The sequence below is a fragment of the Anopheles maculipalpis genome, chromosome 3RL (assembly GCF_943734695.1).
Source record: "Anopheles maculipalpis chromosome 3RL, idAnoMacuDA_375_x, whole genome shotgun sequence".
Classification (NCBI taxonomy): Eukaryota; Metazoa; Arthropoda; class Insecta; order Diptera; family Culicidae; genus Anopheles; species Anopheles maculipalpis.
The window spans coordinates 57,854,460-57,876,357 of NC_064872.1; the positions used below are offsets into that span (position 1 = coordinate 57,854,460).

At 42.0% G+C, this 21,898-nt stretch overlaps 2 protein-coding genes across 3 annotated transcripts in view; one reads left to right on the top strand and one right to left on the bottom strand.

Moving 5' to 3' along the window:
* Window positions 1-21,898, top strand: part of LOC126562266 (uncharacterized) — a 472,552-nt gene that overhangs the window by 116,528 nt on the left and 334,126 nt on the right. The window lies entirely within an intron of this gene.
* On the bottom strand, window positions 1,553-9,129 carry LOC126560823 (mucin-2-like). Its single transcript, XM_050216772.1, has 22 exons — window positions 8,917-9,129; window positions 7,737-8,009; window positions 7,548-7,673; window positions 7,387-7,473; window positions 7,091-7,306; window positions 6,823-7,020; window positions 6,222-6,266; window positions 5,965-6,150; window positions 5,796-5,897; window positions 5,460-5,726; window positions 5,176-5,388; window positions 4,965-5,111; window positions 4,699-4,887; window positions 4,483-4,629; window positions 4,221-4,409; window positions 4,029-4,142; window positions 3,752-3,967; window positions 3,561-3,680; window positions 3,382-3,471; window positions 2,068-2,262; window positions 1,904-2,002; window positions 1,553-1,826 (listed from the first exon to the last, which is right to left on the bottom strand). Exons 1-22 carry the CDS (start codon window positions 9,127-9,129, stop codon window positions 1,557-1,559), a joined length of 3,702 nt encoding a protein of 1,233 aa, XP_050072729.1. The 3' UTR covers window positions 1,553-1,556.

The following is a 21,898-nucleotide window of genomic DNA, read 5'->3' on the forward strand; positions in this document are numbered from 1 at the left end:
GAATCTTTAATTTTTTCCCATTGCTTATGGCACCTCACCGCACATACGCTTTTGGCAGCCTCGTTGTAAGCGACCGTGAAGCGCGTAATTACCTCCAGAAACAATCGTGGCTGCACATCTGCGCACGAGTAAAGTGTCGCCGGAAGACGCCAGGATGCCAATTGGGGGTTAGTTGGGTGTTTGTTTAGCCACCATAAAGCACCACAAAGACTTATTTTTATCCCCATGTGGCTTCGGGGAGTCGCTTTCCTTCTTGTATGGCAAACTAGTCTTAGGGTTTCTTTTGTTTTTCCCCTGTGTCCCCGGTCTTCCGAGTGTTCCAGAGCTTGAAGTCTTCTGTCGTCTGACGAGTCAACTGTAAGCGGCTGTTTTCATTTTCAATCTCCATAACTTGTGACGATCATTTCACACACCAGCTTGGATCATTGCTTTTTGTTTCTTGGTGCGTATTTGTTAGAGCACCTCGAAGTGTGACATCAATAGCGTTCATTTTTCCACCCTTTCATACCAACCGCATAACTGAATTCCAACCATGCGACCATGGCTCTATTTATGCTTTCTACGTACGTTCGCGGTTATCGCTGATTCTCGGCCGATTCGCAATTCGAGCCTCATTACTTGCGCTTTCGTTCGAGAGATCTTTGGAACCAACAGTGCCCCCGGTTTGGCGAGGGTCGGGTGGATAAGAAGGTTTGGGTTGGGTTAAATTTCGCTGGCAGAATATTAATGTCCCATCCTACCCCGTCGTTGGCGGCAGCCATAGGCAGGTATCGTTCCAGTTCGCTTGCATCATCGCGATCGCGACCGATTTTCTGCGAACAGATAAAACAAAATGATGTTACTGTACGCCAGCAAACGGCGTAAACATAAACATAAAATATTATATAGTAGTAAATTAAAATGAATAAGTACTTAAAAAAAAGGAAAATAGGTTAACTACAATACTACCTACGGTGAGAAACACAAAAAGAAACAAAAATACAGTAAAACAAACAGACAAAAACTATTATATCTTTTGCACTCTTATCTTATGGTTTCTTTATTCCACAACTTCAATTACCATATCGCTTTCTTCTTTCGGCTTTCGATACACTAATATTCTGCACGGTTATCGAACCACACGGCACACCCTTCTCCATTAGAGACGAAACAAAATGGGATTCTACACTCTTCTGGCCATTCTTCAGCACATACACACGGGAAGAATCGTTTCATCGTTGACTAAACTTATACAATGTTTGATGAGTATTTTCCACATCTACTTCCCTTCCATCTCCCGTTTCTCGTTTCTCTACAAACACAGAAAGTGTTAATTTCGTACCTTTCTTTTAAAATCCAAAAAAAGAAAGAGAGAATAATACAAAAAAGAATTCAATAATCTACTAACTAAACTTGTGCTTAAACTATGTGAAAACAGACGCAAAGCCGGACGATGTTACCGATGTACACAGCACATACGAAAACAGACAAACACACTAAACAAAAGAATTGAACAGACTTGGTTAAGGAAATTGTGGATGGGTGGGACTGGGGAGAATAGAGGTTGGGAAAGGTTTCTAGAAGTTAAACGGTATGGCAGGCTTTGGGTACGAGTAGCCGGTCGTTTCCTCCGGTGGCAGATATTCGGGCGCTGGCGTTGTTCGGACGGTTGGCGGAATCTTTGGTGGCAGTGTGAGTGGGTTGGGCGGTTTCGGATAATCGTAACCACAGGTACCGTCCGGATTGAGCTCCGCATCGCTGCATCCCTTCACCGTGGTCGTGGTTGGCCGTGGGGTGGTTGTCGTCGTCGTCGTGGTCGTGGTGGGACGTGTTGTGGTCGTTGTTCGCTACAAGTACAGTTTAAATAATGTTAATACGTTAAGTGGAAAACAATTCTAATATATATATAATTTCTGATTCTTACTCTCGTTGTAGTGGTCGAAGGTGGTAGATATTCCTGTGGCGGTGTTGTGCGGCGTGTAGTGGTGGACCGGGTAGTAGTCGTTGTTCGTCGCGTTGTGGTCTGTACAAAAAAAGGTAAGCTTAACATTAGCTTTATTCGTTTGAATGGCGCATAATCTGTCTCACCGTGGTGGGTCGCTGGGTGGTAGTGGTGGTGGTTGAGACACGGTTCGGAAGGGTAAATGAATTATCGGGTTTAGGATAATCGTAACCACAGCTTCCATCCGGGTTCTGTTCGGACAATGGACATTTGGTCGTAGTTACTACGCGAGGTGTCGTGCGCGTTGTTGGTCTAGTGGTGGTGGTTGTTCGTCGTGTGGTCTACAAACAAAAGGGAAGAATTAGTTAAATCATATTATTAATCCTTCAATAAGTATCGAAATTTCAAATATCGTATGTGTTAAAAGAATTGAATTTTTCAAAAGATTTTCTATTCTACCAGCGATCACAAGTCTACCTATCTGTTGTCCATTGCATCAACCCGCTAGTTGATGCACAGACTGAAAGTGGCTGCGTTAACCGAACTATTTGATGTAGTTCTGAATATGTTCTTTTTCTTGGCATAACGACCTATTAGGTCAATTTTAGTAAGCCTTTCGAAGGTCCGGCCTTCGAATGGGTTACTAGAATTCCTGATACTACGTAGTCGGATCGTCAGTCCACACTACAGAGGAAGCGATCTGCTAGAGATTTGAATCTATGTCCTGGTCGTGGTCACCGTAAAAGTTGTCGTAAATTCTGTTTCGCCACATAAAACTCCAGAAGAAAGGGTGCTTCTGTACTGAGTGTAGGATTTAGTCCCTCAGTCCTGAGAGGAAATGAAAGTCGAGATACGCGATCTCATTGAATATGCTGACCGAAGGGGAAGATTGTTTGTAGATTCAGGGGGCGGCGTTTACCAACGGATTCAGATTACCATTGGATTCAGCGTTTACCAACTCGGAGCTCCCGTGGCCACTAACTTCGCGTACCGTTTAATCCGCTTTTGTCTGTACTGTTGAATCATTTGGAATTGATAGTCAATTGATCTGTACACAGTACGAACCTAAACCTGCATTGAGCCGTTTGCCTCCAGATATAGCACTCAAAAATATTTCATCATTTGATTAAGCTTTGACTACTAACTAAAATTTACTTTAAGTGGCTAAGAAAATAAAACTACTACACTTAGCTACATTAAAGAAGCATTCTATAAAAACTATCTCATTTCTCGGGCGGTCGTATGGCTGTCATATGACATCCGTGTCATGTCTTTTAGATTATCTTTAAAATAAAAATGATGCATTAGCTATCCTTTGTCTTAGCCACAGAATGTCCTATGACACACCCACTCATCTAGTCTAGTAGTATTCGCTATGAGCGAATACTTAAGTATACCGCTTAGACGTAGGACTTCAAATCCTCAAAATTATACTCTAATGTAATGCAGACGCTGCTTACCGTTGTCGTTGGACGAGTGGTGGTTGTAGTACGCCGTGTCGTTGTCGTTGGCGGTAGATACTCCACCGGTGGTGTGGTTCTTCGTGTAGTCTATCAATAATAAAACAGAACACTCATTAAATCACATTCTTTCCCTTTAAAAATTAAGCAAAATTATTTCTTCTTTCGCGTAATATTACCGTAGTCGTGGGTCGTGTGGTGGTCGTTGTACGGCGTGTCGTAGTGGTCGTTGTTGGCCGGCGGGTAGTGGTGGTAGTCGTTGGTGGCAGATATTCCTGAGGTGGAGTTGTTCGACGAGTCTGAAAGCGCAACCAGAAACGTAAGAAAAACTACATTCGCAGAAAAAGACCTGACGCCATCACCGCCATACCGTTGTTGTTCGTGGTGTGGTCGTTGAAACTCGGTTGGGCAACGTAAATGATTGATCCGGCTTCGGATAATCGTATCCACAGCTTCCGTCAGGATTTTGAGCCGAAAGAGGACACTTGGTCGTCACCACCGTGGGTCGCGTTGTCGTTCTACGAGTGGTAGTCGTCAATCGGGTGATGGTTGTAGGCCTTGTCGTGGTAGTCGTTCGACGCGTGGTCTAAATGATAAAACAGAACAAATTAGTGGATGGGAAAACATTTTCTTAGTGTTCTCATTACCGTAGTAGTTGGACGGGTGGTCGTTGTCGTTGGACGACGCGTGGTAGTTGTCGGAGGCAAATACTCTTGCGGTGGTGTTGTCCTGCGAGTAGTCGTTGTGGTACGACGTGTTGTCTGTGAACAGAAATAAAAATAGAAAATAATTAAAACGATCCATCATATGAGGTCTTATTTGCAGAGATCATTTGTTACCGTAGTTGGGCGTCTTGTTGTGGTGGTAGATACACGGTTCGGCAAGGTAAACGATTGATCCGGCTTCGGATAATCATATCCACAGCTTCCATCAGGATTCTGAGCCGATAATGGACACTTCGTTGTAGTTACGATTCTTTGTGTCGTCCTTGTCGTGGGCCTTGTGGTAGTCGTCGTTCTTCTGGTGGTCTGTAATATAAAAAGAACGAAAAAGGAATCTTTAGCAGGATATGGCTAAATTGCTAAGCAATCAGTAGCTAACCGTTGTTGTTGGGCGAGTAGTTGTGCGCCGCGTAGTGGTAGTTGTTGGTCTGGTAGTTGTTGTCGTTCGACGGGTTGTTGTGCTGGGTGGCAAATATTCCTGGGCTGGTGTTGTTCTACGTGTTGTCGTTGTAGTACGACGAGTTGTCTGTGGAACAATGAATGATATTAGCCTGCTAGTTATAAAGCTCTGTTTTCTGCATTTTATCATACGTACAGTGGTTGGCCTAGGAGTTGTTGTGGTTGATACACGATTAGGCAGCGTGAAAGATTGGTCCGGTTTCGGGTAATCGTATCCACAGCTTCCATCCGGATTCTGTGCAGATAGAGGACACTTTGTGGTTGTTACGATACGCTGCGTTGTTCTAGTTGTCGGGCGTGTAGTAGTTGTCGTTCTTCTTGTAGTCTACAAATAAAAACATTTAGGAAATTAAGTTTAAAAAAATACTCATAAATCTCAGTTAGGTTCTCTCCCAATCTTACCGTAGTTGTCGGACGTGTGGTAGTCGTTGTACGTCGGGTAGTAGTGGTTGGTGGCCGTGTAGTTGTTCGACGTGTGGTCGTCGTTGGTGGCAGATACTCTTCAGCCGGTGTGGTCCTTCGTGGAGTAGTTGTCGTACGACGATTGGTCTATAATGGAAATTATATTGTTAAAATATGTTAACAATATGTCAACGTTTTCACACCATCTTACAGTGGTTGTTGGCCGGCGGGTTGTTGTTGTCGTGGTAGATACTCTGTTAGGCAGTGTAAATGACTGATCTGGCTTTGGATAATCGTAGCCACAGCTTCCGTCTGGATTCTGTGCTGAAACAGGACATTTGGTTGTCGTTAAAACGGGCCGCGTTGTTGTTCGTCGTGTTGTTGTGGTTGTTGGACGCGTGGTGGTTGTTGTACGACGAGTTGTCTAATAAAACAAAAACGAAGAAAATTCAAGATTAGCAGAGCGTCTTATTTACAGTTTTTCTTCCAACTTACCGTTGTCGTCGGACGAGTGGTCGTACGTCTCGTTGTTGTCGTCGGAGGAAGATACTCTTGCGGCGGTGTTGTGCGACGGGTAGTGGTTGTTGTGGACACACGGTTTGGCAGTGTAAATGATTGATCCGGTTTGGGATAGTCGTAGCCACAGCTACCATCAGGATTCTGTGCCGAAACGGGACACTTGGTAGTGGTTACGATTCTCGGCGTGGTCGTTCGACGTGTTGTTGTCGTTGGCCGTGTGGTGGTAGTAGTACGACGTGTTGTCTGTAAAGAATTCAATCAAAATTAGTAAATGGAATACGATTTCTGCAGTTCAACATCATTAAATCTCACCGTTGTTGTAGGCCGCGTTGTTGTCCGTCTGGTTGTCGTCGTCGGTGGAAGATACTCCTGGGGTGGCGTTGTACGGCGAGTTGTAGTCGTTCGGCGGGTGGTCTGTGAAAAATGAAACACATACAATTAATCAACTGATAGCCAACATAGCAACTAAAGCGTAACTCACCGTCGTTGGTCGAGGCGTGGTAGTCGATACTCGATTTGGCAGTGTGAAGGATTGATCAGGTTTGGGATAATCATAACCACAGCTTCCATCCGGATTTTGGGCGGAAGGTGGACACTTGGTCGTCGTCACTATCCGTTGCGTTGTTCTTGTGGTTGGCCGCGTGGTGGTGGTCGTACGACGCGTGGTCTTTAGAAGGGTAGAAAAGCGTTGTTTATTAATTCATTGGTGAATTATTCGAAAACGAAATCGAAACTCACCGTTGTTGTTGGCCTTGTGGTGGTTGTCGACCTACGAGTGGTTGTCTAAAATGTAATGCAAATTACAAATGGAAGGCATCATTAGAAAATCATAAAATTTGTTAATCATTATAAAAGAAGATTGCTGCAAAATATTGCCCTAATGTGCTTAAACTGAGAACTAGCTTCCTATTCCTATTAAGATACAAGTGTAAGTGTCTAATGTCTATGATTTCTTGTCTTCAAGTTGAGTAAGAGCAAACTCATCCTTTTCCCTCCCAAAACTAGCGTTAATTTATGCACTACTAAATATTCCAGTACCTTATCTTTCTTGATTAAAGCCACAATCTCGGACCATCCCTGCACCAAAGACATCCTTCATACTATTTCAAGTTGAATGGCGTAAAAGGTATTTGGGTTTCGTTTAACAATCTTAAAAGCAAATATTAACTTGTTGGTAACGGAAGTGATGAACCTAAGTACCGTTGGGCCATAAAGTAAGTGTAAAATTGTTTGCAAAACGAGTGTGTGGAAGCAAACAGCACTGTTTGCAGCTAGTAAACACCTCTACATGAACCATATTATCTTACAAAAAACAAGAGAATCTATTTGAAATTCCTACCGTTGGTCTTTGCGTTGTGGTCGAAACACGATTTGGAAGGGTGAAGGACTGATCGGGCTTTGGATAGTCGTAACCACAGCTGCCATCGGGGTTCTGGGCCGACGGTGGACATTTGGTCGTCGTAACGACACGCGGCGTTGTGGTACGTCTCGTTGTGGTGGTGGTTGGACGTGTGGTAGTGGTCGTTCTTCGTGTCGTCTGAAAATAAATAATAATTCTTATGTAAATGTTTACTCAAAACTTAGTAAAAGAGTGTCCAAAATCGTACCGTTGTTGTTGGCCGGCGGGTTGTGGTTGTCGTCGTAGAGACTCTATTTGGAAGGGTGAACGATTGATCTGGTTTCGGGTAATCATATCCACAGCTTCCGTCAGGATTCTGAGATGACAGTGGACACTTGGTCGTAGTAGTTACGACACGCGGTGTAGTTGTTCGCCGTGTTGTTGTCGTTGTAGGTCTGGTGGTGGTTGTCGTACGACGGGTGGTCTAGAAGAAAGGTAAAGGTTATCGAAGACATTGTAGTCGGCTCCATAAGAAATTGAAATAATTGCCAACGCTTAAATTACCGTAGTTGTAGGACGGGTAGTTGTTGTCGTCCGACGGGTAGTGCTCGGTGGGAGATATTCTTGCACAGGAGTCGTTCGGCGAGTTGTCTGCAAAAAAGGGCACAAGAAATACAGTTGTTATTGTCTTACATCCTGGATAGGTTTTACATCCTCGTACTGACCGTTGTTGTCGGTCGCGTTGTGGTTGTAGTTCTTCGTGGGGTGGTTGTCGTTGGACGCGTCGTAGTTGTGGTTCTTCTCGTTGTCGTTGTCGTAGGACGCGTTGTGGTTGTTGTCCTGCGTGTCGTCTATAACGAGAATTAAAGCAATCGTTAACCATGCGCATTGGGAACCAGACGATCACAACTTACCGTCGTTGTTGGTGGAAGATATTCATTGGGCAGGGTAAAGGATTGGTCCGGTTTCGGGTAATCATATCCACAGCTTCCATCAGGATTTTGATCCGTTACCGCACACTTGCGAGGCGTCGTTGGCTCCTCAAACGGTACCTTTGGTTTGTCGTAGTGATATCCATCGTCTTGCAGAATGTTGTTGTTCGAGTAGCCACCACGAAGTAGCGTAGAAATGTCCGCTCTTGCCGTTCCAACGGCTAGCAGCACACCAAGCAAAATGGTAGTGCTCTTCTAAAGGAAAAGGAACAAGCAAGAATAGAATTGAGGTTAGCGTAATAAATTAATGACCCAAGAAAGAAAAAAAAAACAAACTCTCAGCTGATCAGTCCGGTAGCCAACTACCAGAAGCTCCACTATTAATAAACAAACATACACAAACACACTCCAGGGGAAGTTTTTATGATGTTTTACAGACTCAAAGCCAAGGGTTAACTCGACCCGGCCGGTTATAGACCCCCCCCCCCCCCCCCCCCATGATTAATCGACTCAACCGAACGATCCGACGAAGTCATGCTGATATGGGACGAGCCCTCAGCTACCTAGCGCCGAGACTGGAGGTGTTAAATCATCCTGCGCTGCGAAGGTTAGGTGGCATAGGCCACGCAGGATGTCAACTGGGCCAGAGCCATTTGTAACGCACCGTTGACAGCTTCACATCACACACCGATAAGAAAGATATGGACATGATGCGTTATACGTTGACGCCGGTAACGATCGTTGTGTATGTCGTTTCTCACTTTTCTATCCACCTCTTTCTACTATTACTCATACCAGTTGTTGAGCTTTGCAAATGCTCACTACCAAAAGGCTAAACGTCAAGGTCTGTCAAGGTCCAGCGGCAAGGTTCTACCGTGCGCAAGGAGCGTCACTATTTGTCTAATTTACGATCACCCAGCTTCGGAGCCGTACAGCTTCGACCGGCTTTGTTGAGGCTGAAGCAAAGCAAGAGCGTTACCATCCCGGTCACCCTAGTGGTGCGTATTTGGAGTTGTTGAATTATCGTCGAAATGGTATCCCTCCATTAAACGACTTACTGAGCACTTACGGTTCCAATACGGTGCCAGTATGTCCCGTCGGATGCATCCACGCTTTCAGCACGGAATGAAATTAATTTGCTCAAGGTCCACATCTCAAATACCTCGCTGACGGTGGACGGACGAGTTGCGTGCGCGGATCGATCCTTCGCGTGGTGAATACTTTCGATTTCCACCTCTATTGGACCGATCATTGAAGCTTGTTGCAGGGAATGATCGATTGTATAATGTTCCGGTACGTTCGCGATCTTCTTTACAATCTGGAGAGAATCCCACACGACGCGAGCTAAGATGATCTTTATCTCTACTTTGTACATCGCTAATGAGTGTTTGCTTTTTTGCGATTGGTAGGACTAGTTTTGCAGTACATTCTTTGACGGAAGATCTATTGCCCAGTGGGAAATGTGTTGCTCATTTGAATTCATCGCACAGAAGAGCTCTTCTGTCGGTATACGATCGTATAATATTGATTATTGGAAACTTGCAATATATTACTAGAAATTCAAACAAAACAGCTAACTAAAACGAAAAAGTTCACACGACTTTTAAAGGATGGCTTCAAACTTCTTAATAATTAGCAGTTTTTGTACATTCCTAATACCTCATGTACTACTCTCTAATTATGTCCTCCAATGCTGCCTCGTTAGAACAGCATTCCTCGTACGAATGTATGTGTATAGATTATCATTTAATGGCTATTAATTTTGATTCATAATCGTCATGGAAGAGATGAGTCCACGATCACCTTGAAGTTTTCACACTATGCGCCACGCTGACCTACATACGGACGATACAAAGTAAAGCGAATACCAATGGAACAACACGTGTTGGATCTTCCAATGATAATGATAATGATGATATTAATCATATCAACAATTTACGTGATAGCAACAGATCGTTTGCAAGAAAAAAATGGAAAATAAAAGAATTTTCTTGCTTGATCTTTTTTATGAAGGAGAATGCTAGACGATGTTTGGACATCAAAATTTTAGCATTGAAGTTTGCAGAATAACATTAGATATCATCGTGCTTTTATCTTCCCAGTTTTTGTCACTCTCTGACAAGTTCCTCACGGAATAAGTAATTCGATTTATTTATTCAATCACTTATAGTTGCCCAGCACAGAACCGCTTGCTTTATGAGATGTTAACGAATAGTTTGTTTTATTCAAGTAGTCTCTGTTGGTAACACTGCTGATCATCTTCTGTCTCAAACTACCGACGACCCTCCACCATCTCTCGTTCCTTAAAATCGTATACCGATGACGCTCATCACAACATACAAACCGAGAACATTAACATCGGCGAGCTACAACAATAACTAATTACTTTCGATTATCGACCACTTATGAATAGCAAACAGTGGACCCCGCGGCTACTCACATGCGCATGATGTTTGAGCGGTACAAAATCGAGAGACCGTGGGCCACAGGTTTTTTTTTTCTTATGTACGGACGAACATACGCAAATGTCGCACGGCATCTGGTTGTCGGACGCCTGATGGAGAAGCATACACTGAACACTGAACGGGATCTACCCGACGTAGGTGTCATCAAGTACATGTAGTACATGATTATCCAAAAGCTGTCGTCTCGTGACCCTGGTTCACATACAGGTGTTGTTCTTGCCGAAAGGTATGCAAATAATGGCCCACTTCTGGAACGGTTCTATGGGCATGTTTTCGGGAGGGAGGTGGTTGCAATGTTTACCTTCCATTTCGTTTCCTTCCGTTCACTCCCGGTGCCTCATGCTGGCTCAGTTGGACAAACTACTCAGCATGGAATGGTGGAGTTCTGAAGTAATTCTGAGGCAATTTTTAATGTCTCAAGGAGTAATATTCAAATTTTGGAGTATTTTTTTAAAAAAGATGCTGTAGAAAAATAGTTGATGCAATCTGACGAATTTAATTTCGGTAATCAAAATATCCCGTTTTTCGTCTACTGACTTAATTAAACTATTTCTAAACAAAAACATGCCCTAATAAAACTTATTTTCTTCTACTCTAGCCTCGTTTGCTATGCAATTAGCTCTGTGGAGCAATGAAAAACGGCAAAAGAGCGCAAAAAACAAGAGACTTCAACGCTACCTAAAGCGACGAACCCAACACTCACTTAACGTAGCACAAAATGTTTGCAATTTTTGTTACTTTTTTTTGTTGGTCAAGGTGTTACAAAAATCTGTCCAACTTAAGCCTATTAACCGGATGTTACCCTGTCCTACAAGTACGATGTGATTAACTCATCAAAAAGCAGAACCTCAAATGGGACACTTTTCTGCACTGGAGGAGTGCTAATGACGATCATTCTAGATTGCATCTTTTCCAAGCAGCTGTTTGCGTACTTGAATTCACCCAATATGGACACTAAAGGATGCAACGAATTAGATGCTAAGAGTTGATGATTATTTTTGTTTTGTTGTTTTGTGACGGTCCGGAGTTTAGATTTAACCTCGAACGATAATTCGTATGTCGCCCTGCGCAACTACAACTCGTCTTAGTGCCACCATATGGGACAATCCATTCACCCGATGGTAATCGCACACAGAAGATCGTACAGGACATAGACCTCCTACTCCTACTCGATGGTAACCTTCCCATCTTTAATGTGTCTCTACCTCTGCGATGTTTCGATCGCGAAGGTCACACATCCTGCAGTGGATTATCGGTTAAACGAAACAAAACCAGACTGAACCAAAACCAGTTAAAATAACGATCATCATTGATCGTTCGATGCCGCGCAGCCTTAATAAAGATGATGCTCGTTACGCAACCGTGCACAGCGACAGCGCCGCTTGAACGCATTATAACTGGTTCGACAGGGATCCGATGCGACGCGCAGAACGACACCCTCGAAGGGCACGTACCACGACTGTCGTAGCCTCACCCACAAGCCCGTTTGCTCGTACGCAGACGAAGACGAGCTGTTTGCCTTCCGAAAAGGTGATACAATAAATCGATTTGTGATAAAAAGTCACCACAAAATTTATTTTTCGCTGGTGAACGAGAAGAAGGAGCATACTTTACAGTTATTGGATAGATATGCAATCTTTGCAGGAGAATATCTTACCCATTCGATTGAACAGAGACTTGTGTCCTCTGGTGTTTGTTTTCCTAATATCTTAATTGAATACAATAAACTTTACCATTTTCATAATGACCCATGTCTCGGTTGTATGTTTCTTACTCGCCTCAAGCGTGATCTTGTGAGATAAAAAGACATCAACCTAATGATCCATCTACGCCTAAGGCACTTATAGAAGCCTCCAAGAAAATATAATCTGGCAACAAAAAAAGGCTAGCTTGAGCTTTTGTCTCCACGCTTTGCTGATTGAAGTGCTACTTTACTGATGACAAAAGCAGTCATCACACCGATACGGTCCGGTCGATAAAACTGTCCTTCGGTCAATTGAGTTCCCTTGGTACTCTCTGTCTCTCTCTCTCTCTGCTCTAGACGGATGACAGAATCTTCCACGAACCATCCCAAACATTGCTCGTAGCTAGGGCGTCATAAAACGTCTTAGAAGGCAGACAGTTGTTTTGCTTTTTTGTTTGCTCTGCTCGGCCATGATCGTGCTCGATCGACGAACGACGACGATTGGAATTAACACACGCGCTTGAGTACGCAACAACAGGTGTAGAAGAACTAGATCCAGTGGTTGGGAAGCGATGATACCAGTTCAAGGTCACCCTCCCCATTCGAAGATGCTAATGGAATTGTCAAGTAAGCAGGCGAGCGCCCGTGGTGTTATCGATCGTCCAAGAGGTTTCCCTTTCCCTTTCAATCGAACGTACGATGTGGAATTCAATTTCTATTCTATAAAAATCTCATCTTTAATAGTTCTACGAACTGCAACGAAGAAATATAAATAGTATTGAAAATTTTTAAACTATAAATTAACTCTTATTTGCTAACATTTCTATGAAAATATCTGAAATATTTTCTCACGGCACGGCGTCATAGTAAATAAAAAAGTTTTCTTAAATTTTGTTCTCTTATTACAAGATGGTCAAGGTTGGATATAGGATCTTTTAGCTCTCAATTTATTCTACCAAAACTTGTGGATCTACTGTCATCTTGGAGTTAGGTTGGTGAGTAGGTTAGCTTTTAGTGACCTTAATCAAGGCCAACGACTTATTAATCCCTTCGTTTTATTTAGAAAAAGCACTTGAATTTGTCTACTCGATTATGTGATTTAAATTAATTTTTCAAATACATGGTATTGAAAACATTTTTAAAAATAGCTCACAGATTACCAGTTTTAAGAACCTCATTGCTTGGTTCGAGTAAACGTATGTCTACCAGAAAATTTCTCTGTTCACCCTCGTACTTGAGTTTTTGATGTTCGCAACATACTTTATTACTTATTTTTGGGCATATGGGCACATTGAGCTGTTCCTTAAATATAATTATCTTTGTAGCACGACTACTTGGCTTAACGACCATATAAGGTCGAGTCGGCCATCGAATGGCTTACTAGACTTGCTGATACCACGTAGTTGGATAGCCAGTCCACACTACAGAGGAAGAGCATGGGATTTGAACCTCGGTCCTGCCATGTGAAGACCACTGCGATCTTACCACCGGGTCGCCATTTGTAGCATGTATATCACAATAATAATCATATCAATAATAGTCAGAATCATTTGCAAATTTAATAAAAGTTTTTATTTCACAAAAGTTGAATATCATGAACTTTGCCTGTCGTTCATTCTTCAACCTTATCGTTCATTTTTCAACCATAGCTGTTATGCTTAAAAAATAAAAGAGAACTTATTTCATTCATTTTAACTTTTTTTAGTAAAGTTAACTAAAATAAATTAATGATGGCTTTACCTCATTCCTACAATAATGTTTTTTTGCCAACAGTATACTTAAATTAATACAAAAATATATTTTTTTTAGCATGCCTTGGTCAGGGTTAAACTTCAATCAGTAATCAATAACCAATTGCAATTCATCAGTGTATTGATTTTTAATTAAAAACATCAAACATTTATGATCACAGAATCAATAACAATTGATCCTTCATAGCTTAGACTATTTTTACAGCCTAATACTAATGAACGTCGTTGAATAAAAATACTAATGAACGTCGTTGACAATCGCTACGATTTGTCCTGGAACGATAAAATTTTAGGCTCACATTTTTTTCAAACATAAGCAACATAACATATAAAATAATTATCCAAGTTCATGAAAAATTTATTCTTAAAGCACTTTAAATCAAATCAGAATCAAATAAAACAAACGAAACATTAACATAAGTCTGACTGATAACAAGCCTCGCGTAAAGTAGGCAATCAGCTAAGCATAACAATAAAAACTAATTACGCTGCACTCTGATAAAATCTCATCACATTGTTCCTCATCCCAGTTTGAGGTGCCTCTATTTCTGCCACCGTTTGAAACAAGCAGTTCCCTTTCCGTCACTACCACATCTCAACCATATCCAGCAAAAACAAATCGCACCTTTTCAGTTACGGTCATTGGTCAAATTACGTCAACTTTGGCCCCTTTTGTGCACGCAATATATCCACACACATAACCTCTCGGGCGACAAATTGCTGAGACGATTTGCTATCTTAATTGAATTATCTCAAAGAACCCGCTAAACACCACTGGACCAAGCTGAGCCGGCAAGCGCGGAAGAGGTGAAGGCAACGTGTCACCGTGTGTCTGCGCAAGAGTCACACGCCACGAAACCACCCATCAACTGGCTACCACCACACGCATGGTCGGAACATGGTGAAGTTTTTCCGGTCGGTTTTGTGGTGTTTGGCGGTTTGGCGACAGATTGCGCAGAACGGACGGCACCTAGGCACGCTTAATCTTTGTCACCTTTTGACGTGATAGTTGTGTACGGGGGAGGAAGCAAACAAAAAATGGGTCCACAACCGTTTGCACAATCACACACCGGCGGGTCAACTGGAATGCAAAAACTAGCAAAGTCGTCTATTGGGCTAGTGGGTTACGAGGAACGGAACGCATCCACATGCGCCCGGTGGCTGAAGAGGCGAGAAAATCCCTCAAATGCATGGGCCCTCGGCCGACAGGTGGATTTAAATGTAATCGCGTGGGAAACATTGTCACCCATCGGTGACGACCGTGTGCAAGATACAAGCCAGAACAGTGTCATGGTTTTGCCCTGCAGCAGGTCGCACTTAGCGATATCCCGGCGTTGTTGGGCTGGCGTGTGTTTATTCCAGAAAAAGATGTTTTAAAAATGCATTCTTTCAGCAGTTTGCACATAGGACATTCTCAAAAACATTCAATCAGGTTTTGTCGAAGAGAAATGACAATCGATTTCCGTACACCAAACCAATATCGGTATCGAGAGACTCAAACTGAGTGACAAATGTGACGATTCGTGGTGATGATCGTTTGGGTAAGATCAGCGAAAAATGCTCAATGATCAATTGCGCAGAGAACACCAACGACAACTTCAACGCACACACACGATGAAAGTAAGAGATTGCAGCAAGAATTTCAAGTCAAAAAAGGACCACAAACCAAAGCTATCTAATCTAACTGTTTCTTATCTTTTCATCTACGAAACGACGCAATAATATTAATAGCTGTCGTATGTTTGTTGATGTGTTTCTAACTAACGAAAAGCTATTAAAAAAAACCTTAGCCACAAGGTTCGACGACCCTCCCAGAACAACATATCTGACGTCAACTGTGCGCTGAAGAATGCTAAAGTATTACGCGATTCTGCATGCCCAATCTGTGCCACATGTTGGTGTGGTAAAAGACGAGAAAGGATAAAACGAACCGCACCTGAAATTTACACAATTATTTGACAAACATGTTGCTTGGCTTTTTTTTTATATGTTTGCCGAACCTGTGGAAACGAACGAAAGAGTAAAGTAAGTTAACGATCTTTGCATGGTGTGTGTGTGGGTTCATGTTCTGAGCTTAATTTCTCTCAAGACCTGTGAACCGGCTTTTTTGTGCAAGAGAATTGACTGGTAGGATAATAGGATTAGTATGCCGACACACGGTTTTAGAAGCGATCGTGCTGATAGATTAGAGGAAGAATAAAAACACATTTTATACATTCATTTTTGCTAGGGGCTTTGGATTCTAATGAGGTTTGCTAAATTTCTCTTTTCTTCACCGGGTTTCTCGGTGGTAGATGCCGGCGCCGGTCGCTGGTCACAGCAGAACCTTGGTTCTATTCCCATTTTTGCCTTTCCTCCGTAGTGAGGACTGACTGAAGGCCAGCGTGTCCTAGTAAGTCGTTAAGTAGACCAAGAAATGCTTATATAATACAAATTAAATTCGTTAATTTGGAACATACAATTTGTAGTAAGTTCTGAATATTTGTGATCATACTGAAACATTGAGTAATAGAGCTTACAATAATAATAGAGTTTTTGTCGTGGCCCACAACTTTACAGATAAATGTAGGTTCGTTTTCTATACTGTGATTGGACTCTTTGCTAAATGAATCACAGCATTAGTATGATTCAAACAAGATAAAAATAAACACCAGCAATAACACAATCAATAACACAACTATGATAAATAGGCTTGATAACTTGATAGTTGTTAGCAGGGTAAAAAGTTAAGCGATTATGGTGATAGTATCAGTAAGTCATACTCGTATCAGTTCATAAGGTTGTTGCGAGGACATGGATTGAACGTTTTAATATTTAGATTAGATTAGATTGGTATTTAGAAGATCAAATTCAGAATATCATAAAATTTTATTATTCATATTAATTTGTACTTGATTAATTTGTCATGAGAATTTGATTGTTTTGAAAGAGGAAATTTACAATTAAATACAAACATTTACAGAGGTAACAATTGACATTAATTATAAGAATGAACCAAACAGATTGACTAATAAACAGCAGCAACCATCAGTGGCGGCTCGTTGGTTTGGCGACAGCGGTGCCGGCCTTCAAACGGCAAGATCGGAGCTCAAATCCCATCCAGACCCGTCCCCCAGTAGTGACGACTGACTATCTACGTGGTATCGGGAAGTCTAGTAAGCCATTTCGATAGCCTCACCTGACCTTAGATGACCAATCAGTAAGTTTACGATTTCAACTCAACTCACGATTAAAACACAATTATATTTACAGCTTTACAGAGTTCCTCAGAGTGCGTATAAAATGTTTTAATAGCGATTCACTCTAAGTTCTACTATACCTAAATGAAATTTAAATTCGGCAGCAGAAACCAAACATATTTCAGAACGGCTCAAGCAATTGTAGGACAAGAATAAAAATATGACACTAAGGCGACGTGCCATCATGCTTCGTAAAAAAATAATTTAAAGAACAAAAGTACATGGAAAGACGTAAAACAAACTGTGGGACAAGATTTAAAATGCTTGAAAATGCTAGGACACGGACAAAAATATATGTAAAAGCGTGAAAAAACCTCCGGTCGAGAACAAAAATATCTCGGGATGCGCCAAATAACGTCGAGACGAAAGCAAAAATACATGAAAACACGTCGAAAAACCTCGGGATACCCCGTACAACAAAATTATCTGTAAATAGTTAATGATCATTGACTTCTAATTAAAAAGAGATACGCAATTTCTGCCGAACCCATATCAGCTCTGGTGGATATGACTAATATGCCAGGTAAGGCTATTGTCAAGCAATCAGTCACTGTAGTTATTGATCGTAATGAAACAAAAGGATGACAAACGGTTGCACTTCAAAGCCAGCCACAGATACAACAACCTAATTGATGTATTGTTGCCTATAAATAATTATTACTTCAGATATCGATGAGTACGTTCAAGCACCTTATCGTTCTTCTTTTTAATCTTAAATCTGCTTCTTAATCTTAAAAATGCATTAAATTCGACAAATAATTCCCACAGTATCACAAATGTCACATTTCTTATCAAAGTCATTCCCCGGTAAGACAAGATGCAACCAATAATTAAAAAAAAAAAATCCAATCAATAACAGACTAGATGTCACTCATCCTCTTTTTTACCTTTCAATCGTCTAATCGATATAAAGAAACATGTCACGATAGGCAAATTGCAACACATCACCCTACCGCATCGAATGACACATTGTTTAACGCGTGTTCAGCCTCGTGGGCAATCTGATTGTGTCAAAAATCAAATTCCATCGAGACAGAAGTATCAGAGACTCAAAGACTCGTCAAATGCTACGCAAACTGTTATCAAAAACTGCTCATAAACAACACTCCACATCCAATAAACTTCAACGTGACCTTACACTCTCAACTATGCATCCTACGGCCACCGGGTCAATCGATCCAGTTTTGAAAATCCATCCAAACACACTGTTTCGCTGTCGAACGAAAACAAAAGTCTTCCAACCGGTTACCATCGAGGCAGCAACCTGTCTAGACTGTGGGGATGAAGCAGGGCACTAGCACAGACCAACCTATCGGCACATCTTCCCAAACCCTTTTTCACGCATTCACGCTCTTCCCCTTGATGCTTATTAGCATCTCGATACGACATCAGCATGCATCGTGCTCTGCGTGTCAGTGGTCATGCATCGCTTCTAGTCTTCAATCCTAACCAATTATATAACGAATCTGCACTCATTCCTGGCTCGATAGGCTCGATTTTTTCGAGGGCAAAACATGCCGTTTTGAATACCAGGGTGACACACTTGCAGCAATCTGGGCTAGAGTGAGCTCTGGTTCCCGATGATGCTACCAACGGATTTTTTCCCCCGGGGGAAATGCAACACGATACCGCCACATTTGTTCTCCCATTGGTCAACTCCACTCGGTCCAACACCAGGGAGGACGCATAAAAGACACGCTGCCCCGCTGCACTGATAACACTGATGACAGTGTTGATGCAAGGTGACTGGCCACCTCCTCCACGCGCTTCAGCAATTCAACGACTGCACAAGAGGGAAGAAACATTAGCATAACCAAATATCAATCATCCATATTTATGAGACAACATACACCGCCAACCATTACGATACCGGGTCGCGTTGTCCGAAATCTTCATCAAGACGTTTTGTCCCGCTCGGCTATCAAAACTGTTGTGCTAACTGTGCCCTTCTCGTACGGCATAGAACTAGTGTCGGTGGACAATATTGTATTGCTCAAGATGTCGTGGCCGCTTGCTTGAGACCTGGGAGATCTGGTGCAAGGAACCCGTCCACCCGCACTAGTTAAACGGTCACAAAGCCCACCTCAACGTTTGTCATCTGGTGCAGGCCGAAATGATAATGAAGTTTCCATGTTTCGGTACACCTTCCGTACTCCCGGCGGTACGGGTTGTCCGCGATCTCCGTGATCATATTTCGCATTTCCACCACCACCTCTTGAGGGTAGAGCTGATTGTGTGCATCGTGCAACATTACCCCCTCGTGGACCAGCTCCATTACCGTTGCAGTTTCCTCCTTTTTGTCATCACACTTTTTGACGTTTGCGGATCAGAGCATTTTTCGCCGGCTTCGAGTTTTGGTTGATCAAACAATGAGCTCGTTATGCTAGTTTTACCGCTGCCACACCGTACCGAACCCGTTTGTTTAAATCAGCTCGGTACGGTTCGATGGCAAACAGTGCGATGGTAGGGAATACGTTTAAAAAGGGGGAGTTTGGAAGAAAATTAAACAAATCTTCTCGAACCGTTTAAGCGTCCGCTAGGGGTTTTTTGTTTGGCCAAGGAAATGTAAGCTCTTTCTTTATGAGCGTGTGTGACGTTTTGGTGAATGAAAGCTTCAGTTAGATAATAAAGGAAGTGTGCTAGAACAAACACACAAGCAAAAGTTGATCCTATTTTGCCAAATGGAAACGTTATTCAATCGGAAAAAGGGATATTAGCTATGAATATCTCATATCAACTTATTTGAGAAGAAGTTTAATGTTAATAAATCTCTGTGACAGAAATATTTCATTACCTGCTGTTATTGGTTTAAATTAATAACAGCAACAGTTTAAAAAATAATTACGTTTGAATTATTACACTTTCTAAACAATAGATTTCGCTGCATAGAAACACATCGTTGCTAGTACTACTAAGGGATTTTTCATTATAAATTTGCCTTAGTAATGCTTTAGGTGGCAGATTTTGTCAATAAAGGGTCAGTCCTAACTATGGGGAGCGATCCAGGTGGAATTTGAACACCGGTACTGCCGTCCAAAACCTTAATAATTGATTATACAATTGAATTATTAATAATGATTTTAAATTACTCGTTTGAAAGAAATGGATAATATTGTAATAATGTTCATTTTGGTGCATTTCATAATATTTGAATAATTATTTCAGAATATAACTCTAAACATCAGAAGAACTCATACATAAATATTAGAAATATTTTTGAACGGTTTCAGAGGTGTTTGAATTGTTTAGTTGGTAGTTAACTTAAATAAAAGCCTCAATTGATCCACATTTTTTATATTAAATCGTGTTTTTTGAATCCCCTGGAAAAGTGTTCTTATATACACTTTTCCACTAATGAACATTACGTCACATCTAATGCGGAAGACCTTTTTATTTTTTATTTGATTCCAATTGCCGTGTGGTCTAATGCAAAAGACCTGATCTACGCATAATTAGTTGTGACGAACTACGACGATCTTGACTAATCACTAATTAGCACACTCCATAGGGTGATGAAGCCATAGGTCATCATCACTTACAATGTCACAACTTTCCCTCCTGGAACTGTGAATCACCTCAAGGATGGATGAATTAATTGTAATTTATGCATTCTTTCTCAGCAGATCCTTCTTCATCAAGGTGGGTGGTGAATAAAATTTAAAAATGGGAAAACCTCCACGAGATCTGAGTCATCTCGATGAGGTCCAGCAGAGTATGCTCATCGTTCTGTCAAAATAATTAGAACATTAAGCTGCTGTTTCAGTTCTTTTTTTTTTCTTCCAACAAGAACAACCTTTTTTGTATCTTCTTTGTGGATGGTACGAAACCACACAGAAGAGTACAATCGTTTTCTCTTGCGCACAATCTGTACTAATCTCGGCGCAACTAGCAGCAACATTTGCATAAACAACACATTCACCGTAAATCATGACAATTTATCCATCATTTTTATCTCTATACGTGCTGCAGGAGACGCCTCTAGGTTCCACCAGTGGCCGCACTACAATAATGACGGTTCTTGTTCTATGACATCGGCAAGTGTCTATCTCTCCGGTACGCCAACACGAAGCCAGATGATCTGAAGCGGGCGTATAATGGAGTGGAAGTCGTCACGAAATATCAGCATTCTTCCCTTCCGAACGGATGACAGATCTTCAAGAATCTGCGCACCCACAAGCGCACACACAAACACATCAAATACACACATGCACGCACGCATTCCACAAAGGTCTCCCACTCGAACATCGTGTCTAGCATCCGGATGCGATTTTGTGAGAACGGGCCTGGTTCTAATGCGCCAATGACGATTGTACGATCCTCGCGATTCCGATCCAGAACGTGTCCTGCGTTTATGTCACAGGATTGACATCACTAAAGATTGCCACCCTAAAACCAGAAACCTCATTCAACCAGAACTTCTCTCGGTAACGAATATCCTCTTCCACCAGGCACTTTAGTAACATGAGCACGTTGACGGACGTGCTCGAAATACGCGTGCGTTCTTTGCGCCGTTAAGTGTCACATTCAAATAGACTTAAGAGATCAACCATCCTCGACAAACACAACTCACCATTTTTCGAGCACTCACGAAGACAGCAATGCACACACCACCACTAGAGACTGTCTGATCCTTAAGCAGCAATTAATCCATAAAATTGACGTCGCTCGTACGGCCACAAAAATACACACTACGGATGGCACTTGTTTCTTATGCTAATGTTTTTAGCAATGTTTTATCACCAATTGCACCTGGCAGGGCAGTGTTGTGTGCTGTTGTTTCTGTTCACAAATTCACTTGTTTTATAGCAAACATTTGTACCACTAGCGCACCGCACACCTCGATCCCGTACGAGGCTGTCCCACGCGTGCAGTGAACACGACGATCCAAAACGCGCCAAAATCCACAGCGGACTGAAATGCGCTGCGAATTTCAAAGGCTTATTTATACACCGCATCTGTACCGTCTGTGCGGCGGCGGGAGATGATGATGATGATCATCTCACTA